At 44.7% G+C, this 7,280-nt stretch overlaps 1 protein-coding gene across 1 annotated transcript in view; it reads right to left on the bottom strand.

Annotated features, from left to right (window-relative positions):
- The window catches only part of ADAMTS19 (ADAM metallopeptidase with thrombospondin type 1 motif 19), a 266,472-nt gene extending 259,596 nt beyond the window's left edge, over positions 1-6,876 (bottom strand). The window contains exons 1-2 of the mRNA XM_034773246.1: positions 5,874-6,876; positions 3,132-3,742 (exon numbers count right to left, since the gene is read on the bottom strand). Of these exons, the coding sequence (XP_034629137.1) occupies positions 3,132-3,742; positions 5,874-5,958 (696 nt within the window). The 5' untranslated portion in view covers positions 5,959-6,876. The remainder of the gene's footprint in view (positions 1-3,131; positions 3,743-5,873) is intronic.
- Between the last annotated feature and the right edge of the window lie 404 nt (positions 6,877-7,280).

Raw genomic sequence — 7,280 nt, 5'->3', positions numbered from 1 at the left:
TAGCCGTGTTAGTCTGTATCTACAAAAACAACAAAGAGTCTGGTGGCACCTTAAAGACTAACAGATTTATTTGGGCATAAGCTTTCGTGAGTAAAAACCTCACTTCTTCGGATGCATCCGAAGAAGTGAGGTTTTTACTCACGAAAGCTTATGCCCAAATAAATCTGTTAGTCTTTAAGGTGCCACCAGACTCTTTGTTGTTTTTGTAGATACAGACTAACACGGCTAACCCCTGATACTTGAGAACTATTAATGCGTATTGATGTCCAAGGTGTTCATCTATTCTCCTCTCCCATCTCCACACCCCCATGCACTCCCATATAAGTCTCCTTATTCATGTCTCCCTCCCCCGCTTCAAGAGATTGACACTGATTTTTCAGGGGGAGTATGGGAAGGGCCATGCAGCCCAGCAGTTACTGTTCCCCCTTACACCTATGCTCCTCTCTTGCATCCAATCCCTCATTCAGGCCTACTCAGGCCTGTCAAACTATGGCTGTCCTCTGCTGAGACACTGGAGATTCACCAGAAAGAGAAGCTACGTCAGGAGCAGAATGGATGGTGGAGGCTTCAGTACCAGAGGGATGCAGCTGAGGCTGAGAAGGGAAATTGGTAAGTGGAGTGTAGATGGGGTGTTAAGTGACTTAACTACTCATCACCTTGCTTTTTATGATTTGTATTAGCAGGATATGCATTCTAGCTACTTTCACTCAAATTTCACAAGGGTTTTCTGGGGAGACTATATATACACACATACTAAAAAGTAAGGAACTTCAGGTTACATTGTCTCTTTCAAACCGAAAGAAAATACAGAATGCATTATAACTGAAATAGCTTTATAATGAAATACTTGTAGAGTCAAGTTTCACTGTAGTTTACGTGTTAAAACGGAAAGTGTAATTTAAAATATCTTGACTATTTTTGGTGGGGAAAGCATGAAGGCATAGGAGGGAAATAGCAAGCCTTATACTGTATGATGCAAATGGATTCTTGGAAAATGAACAATGATTCACATGTGTAATAGGGACAAGTGGTGATTGAACAGAGAACCGCATTTTTAAGCCAACTTGTTATTACCATATTGTGCAAATTTTAACAATAAGCCTGATTTAGCAACACTTACAGGAGGAAGCCTTGCTTACCTGAGTAGCCTCATTGCAAACCATGGGACTACTTAAGTAAGGATTATTCACGTGAATAAATTTTTTAAGATCACATACTGTTTTACTGAAGACCTAGAGCTTGTCTACACTACCCGCCAGATCGGCGGGCAGTGATCAACCCAGCGTACAGAAGTGATAAATCGACCGCTGAGCACTCTCCCATCGACTCCGGTACTCCACCAGAATAAGAAGCGCAAGCAGAGTTGACGGGAGAGAGTCAGCTGTCAACTTAGCGCAGTGAAGACATCATGGTAAGTAAGTCTAAGTACATCGACTTCAGCTACGTTATTCATGTAGCTGAAGTTGCATAACTTAGATTGACCCTGCACGGTAGCCTAGACAAGCCCCTAGAAAAAAGATTGACAATTCAGCAGCATTTATCTGAACAAAGCACATGATCTGAGTGCATGCATGCTTAGTCTATGCATACATTCAAGGATAAACTGAAACATATGTGAAAAGTCCAGTTAGCATGAACACTATTGCTCCTAAATCAAATGTATTTTCAGAGTATTAAAAGCGTACTGATGGCTTTCAGATCACCCTCAATTGACTTTGAGAATGTTCCTCCCCAATTAATTCCGCTACTGTACTTCGGAAAATCTGACAAAATATCATTAATTAGATTCCAACCACTTAGAACTCTGTGAAACTTGGCAGTTTTATTCTGCAGAAGTGCATGCAACTATTTTATTTGGTATCAGTCCAAATAAATTCCCCCATCCATTTCAGTTTGAGTTTTGTGTTTGAACAAATCCAAACAGGCAATGTAAAATGCATTCACATTCTCTACATTTCACATGATTTCACATTATGACCATGCAAAACTGCTAATTTTGCATGAAAAGTTGGCAAACCTCAGAGAATGTATCATGGATCTGGTTTGAGAGGTAACTTTGGCATGAATCCAATGAGTTTTGCATAGCTGTGCTATAGTTGCATGGATTGACATCCATCAAGCCACAAAAATAGGCAGAGTTTGGATATTGCTAACTCTCTTCAGCAGCTCTGTTTTTATTCCACATTTTGTAAAGTGCTGCAGGCGTGTACATTTATGATGCTCTATAAAGGCCCTATAATGAGAATAATAATTGCTTTTGTTTTAAATCTGGCCAGGGTTTTACATCATCCCAGCTGCCTGAAGTCCCTCCACCCTCCCCTAGGTATCCTGGGATTTCAGTTCATCAGAAGCACCACTGCTGCTGTCAATGGGCCTGGTTCTGATCTCACATTGGTGTAAATTAGGAGGTCATTAAATTCACATCAAATAAAAATAGTGTCACTGAGAGGAGAATCAGGTCCAATGTCTCTAAAGTGAAACTCACCACAATGGTTTGATTGTGTTAATATTTCTACTGCACACATATTCATTACGTATTTTTATGGGTGGAAATAAGGATGCATTCCTAGTAATGCCAGGTATGGGGATGAGGACAGAGGGGGATAAGAAGGGGAATGGGACAAGGGAAAGATGAAGAGGAATGAGGATGAGAAACAAGATATGGAGTATCAGTATTAATATAAGGATATAGAAGAGGATGGGATTAGAGATGGGGAAGAACAAGACAGGGAAGAGGAGGCCAGGGATGAGATGAGGATGAAGAGTTGGAGATTTATGGATGCCACTGGGGGAAGGAGGATGGGTGAGCATGGGGCTAAGTATGGAAATAGATTGAGGAACAGGCTAGGATTAAGGAGAGGGATGAGCAGGAGGTGGAGAAAGAAGAGCATAGGAGACAAATAAGATTAGGAAGCAGGAGCAATGGGATTGGGAAGTAGAATAGACACGGAGATGGGATGATCAGGACAAAGATATGGATAGGACTGGATGGAATGTGTGGAGGGGACTGGGATTAGGGATGAGGTGACAAATAGAGGTGGAATTCAGCTGGACAGGGATGGGATGGGAGACAGGGATGGGACTGGAATGGGAATTGGGGTGTTACTGCCTGTATGCAGGGCCTGCCTTACCAATCCAACGCAGGTACTGAAAGATGCGAAGGAGCCTGGGTAACGAAGCACAGTGCCACTGTAGTAACAGGCTCTCTCAGGCTGAGAATGGGAAGCGCCTGGGGGGCTTTTCCCCTCATCCCTGAGCCGCTCCTCCACTGCAAAGCCAGGTGCCAAGAAGCGGCTATCTCTCTTGAGCAACAGGTAGAGCTCCCGGGCAAAGGCCGGGATCCTCAGCAACACCTCATCCCCATCCTCTGACGGTGGTGGCGGTGGTGGGGAAGGTGGCGGCGGTAACTGAGAAGCAGCGCCAGATCCCTGAGGATGGGGAGACCAGTGATAGAATTCCTGAGACTCGTATTCATCCTCCGCATCCTCCTCCTCTGCTACCTCCCCAGCTGGCTGTGGTTGTCTGTCTACCAAGGAGGAGACCGAGCGGACCTCGCGGGAGCTGCCTGCCACCTGGCTAGGTGTAGCAGAAGCACTGGTGCTGCTGCTGCTGTTTCCACAGCTGGGATCAGTACTGCAGCTGCCTCCACCACCACTGCCTCCAGCAGGTTCCTGCTGGCCTCTGCTCCACAGTGCTGGGAAGATGATCTCCCACTCCTCAGAGTCTCCTGATGCATGCAGACCTGCAGGAAAGCCAGACAAATAACAGCATGTGCCACAAAACAGTGTTGCACATGCCACAGCATACCACTCATGCCAGTGAACACACATATATGCCAGTATCTCTTGACTACAGCCAATGCTCCTAACTAACAAATGCATGACACAAAGCACACCCTTGTCCCATCACCCCACTGTACCTCGCCCACAATATGTTTACTTGCAGTATATTAGTCAGCCACTAGATGTCTCTGTATTGTTTAGGAGTTCCAGACAGGAACTGTGGTCCCTGGTAAACATGGGAGATAAGCTGGAACGGGAACTGTGTGGAAACTATTGTTTGTGTTTGTAGTTGTTCTCTTTAATAAAAACACTTCCTATATAAGACTAGAGCTGAACAACAAAAATGGCATTTAGAAAACAAGTGTCAAAAGTTCCATGACAATTTTATCCTGTTTTTCAACCAACTGTAGAACTGGTCAACAAATTTGCTATTTCAATTAAACAAATGGGAGAAAAATGTCATGAACATTTTGACATGTATTTGATGAGCTCTGTTTAAGACTGACTGTGATTCTATATATCATTACAACACACCACGGCCAAATGCACATGCTTACAACACAACTGCATGCACACATAAATGCAACAATAAAACCTCCATCACTATCAAAGAATATTAATGACTGTATTATTGATTATTAATTATTATTAATGATTTATTGTTTTATTTATTATTAATGATTTTATTATTAGCGATATGTGTATATGATATATAAATTATCACTTGCATGAAATACTCAACAGAACAACATATTCATCTGATTCTGTGGGTACATTATGTGTGTACATATACATTCTAGTCAGGGGTTCTCACAACAAATTTTTTGGTGGCCTCGAAGTGCGGCCACCAACTTTTGCTGGTGACTGTGTTGACAATTTTTCCTAAATAGTTAATTAACTTTAGGAAAAACAAATATATATGCACATGCACGTGTCCAAATCATTGTAATTTATTGGATCTTTTCACATACTCAATAATAAAAATAATATACAGTTGTCTCTCTTTCCGATAGGCCCTAAACAGAATAGAAACCCAAATAAGGTGCACTGCAGGTTCTTGTCTTTTTTGTTGTTGCATCTTTTCCTTTTTTTTTTGGTTGCTTTTTTAAAAAGACTTGCAAGGTAGTAAGTCTGCTGCTGTGAAAAGTGATATTAACAAACATACAAATATCACTTTCCACAGCAGCAGACTTACTCAGTCCTGGAAAACCTAGGGACAAATTAAGCCTTGGATGGGGAGATCGGTAGGGGGCGAAGTAGGGGACAGGGGGGAATGCATGATGGGCCGGTGGAGGCAGGGACCAGAGGAAATGGGGGGTGAGCCCCGCAGCGAGGCGTTGGAGCCCTGTGGCCAGAGCCTGCTGCCTGCCACGCCAGGGCTGGAGCCCAACTCTACCTCCCCAGGAATCTGGGGAACTCACTAGCTGCCTCCTCCTCCAGCATGTATCTCTCCAGAGGGGAGCAGGGTCCAACCCCTGCTAGTGGCCCTCGGGCCCATCACTGCCCAGGAGGCTGTGGCTGCAAGAAAAGTCCCTGGTGGCTGCATGCGGCCACGGTGGCCACATTTCAGAAACACTTAAGATATACTTAACCTTGCCTCACCACAAGGGGATGGGCTAGATAACTTCTTGAGGTCCCTTCCACCCCTACATGTCTATGATTCTATGAATCTCTCTCTGTGTGAATATAAAACTATATATAAATATTCCATTTATATATAGTTATTCATAATTAGTACATACATACACTATGAATAATGTTCTATTATGTGTATTTATACAAACATTATGAATATTAGTATACACACATATAAATATTATGAATATTATGTAAAACACACACATACTACAAACATTGTATATGTGGGAAATCACTCCGTGCCATATGATCATATATACATATGTTATTGATATATATGTTACCAGATCCTTCATACAGTACTGATTAGTTGCAAAGTAATGTGCACAGGTTGGCTACAAATAAGAGAAGAAAGCAGCAGTAACATGCTGGACCACTGATTTTCCTCTCCTTCTTTTAATCCCATGCTATGGAAAGTACAGAAATGAGCGCCAAAGAAAGGGATAAGTTTACCTGAAATGATCCCATTTGATAGGAAACACAGCTGATAAAAAATGCAGCAAATGTGGCTCAGTCGCATCCCCGTTTTCTTTTCCATCCACTTCACTGTCCCAAACACACCGAGGGAGCAGCTTATTTACACTCTTTATTTATTCCGGTTTATTGGCTTCTGTTGCTGCTGCCTGTCCTGAATGGGTTGTGCCCTGAACTGCCCCAGTTCTTTGTATGGTTGTGGGTTGCAAGTTGCTGCCTCTTCACTGGGTGTATGTCCGAGTTTGTGGGAGGCAGGGAAGAAGGGAGGGGGAAGAAGTGGAGCGGTATTAAAATGTGCAGCAGCTCCCCAGTGGATTATCTGATGAGGCTATTTTCTGATTTACAGGAGGCAGCCGGAGGAGAAGGCAGAGCCGGAGTCCGGCAGAGTGAAACCACCTCCAAGCCAGCAGAGAAGCACAGGCCAGTTGGAGAGTCGAGAGGGTGTCCTAGAAAGGAGAGGGAGCAGCACACGCAGAAGCAGAGAAGGAGAGAGAGAGTTATCTGTGCGCAGAGCGTGTCACCCTGCACAGCAGTAAGAGGGGATAGCGGCGGACGAGCGGCGAGAAGGCGAGAGTTGTAGGCAGCACCCGGAGAAGAGGAGCCAGCATGTGCCCCGGCTCTGGTCACCGCGCTCTGCGACCGGGCGGCTACGAACTCTCCCTAGTGGGGGGCGGCGGATTAAGGGGAAGGGGGGGATCCCCCAAACTCCTGCAGCTTGCTCCCGATTGGTTGCTCCGGCCAGCACTATTTGCATGCCCCCAAGCCAGAGGTACAGCAGGCAGGTATAACCCCGGTCTCCCGCTGCTGCTCCAGTGTGAACAGCCGGGGGGAGCGGGGGGGGGGGGGGGAGCTGCTGCTGAGCCAAGGCACAATGCTGCAATCCAAGCGATTTTCCAAACGCCTTTGAGTTGCGTTTCAGTGTTAAGGCAAGGAGCGGGAAGATAATGCAATTAGTCACGGGATTCTCCAGGGCTTCCACACACAGCCTGTGCCTCAGCCCACACCCCCTCCTCCCTGCTGCCCATCACACACCCACACAGGACCGTGCATACTCATATACTCACACCTCCTAGTCCAGTCACACAACCTTATAACACAAGACACACGTAGTCTATATATCGAAACACCCCATAACACCCTCACTATACATTTTACACACACAACGCATTATAAATAAACACAAATTATACCCTGCCTAGGACAACACAAGCACACTATACACACAGAGTAATACACATCATGTCCTACACACACAACCCCTATGTGAACACACAGAGGCTACATACACACACAGTCACACAGAAAAACTCACACCATGTCCTATACTTGCAAAGTAACATGCACAAACACACTAGACTACACTGCACATACACTAAACACCTTTAA

This window comes from Trachemys scripta, chromosome 6, assembly GCF_013100865.1.
Source record: "Trachemys scripta elegans isolate TJP31775 chromosome 6, CAS_Tse_1.0, whole genome shotgun sequence".
Classification (NCBI taxonomy): Eukaryota; Metazoa; Chordata; order Testudines; family Emydidae; genus Trachemys; species Trachemys scripta.
Note: the sequence above shows the minus strand (reverse complement) of the source record. Positions and strands in the feature narration are given on the sequence as shown.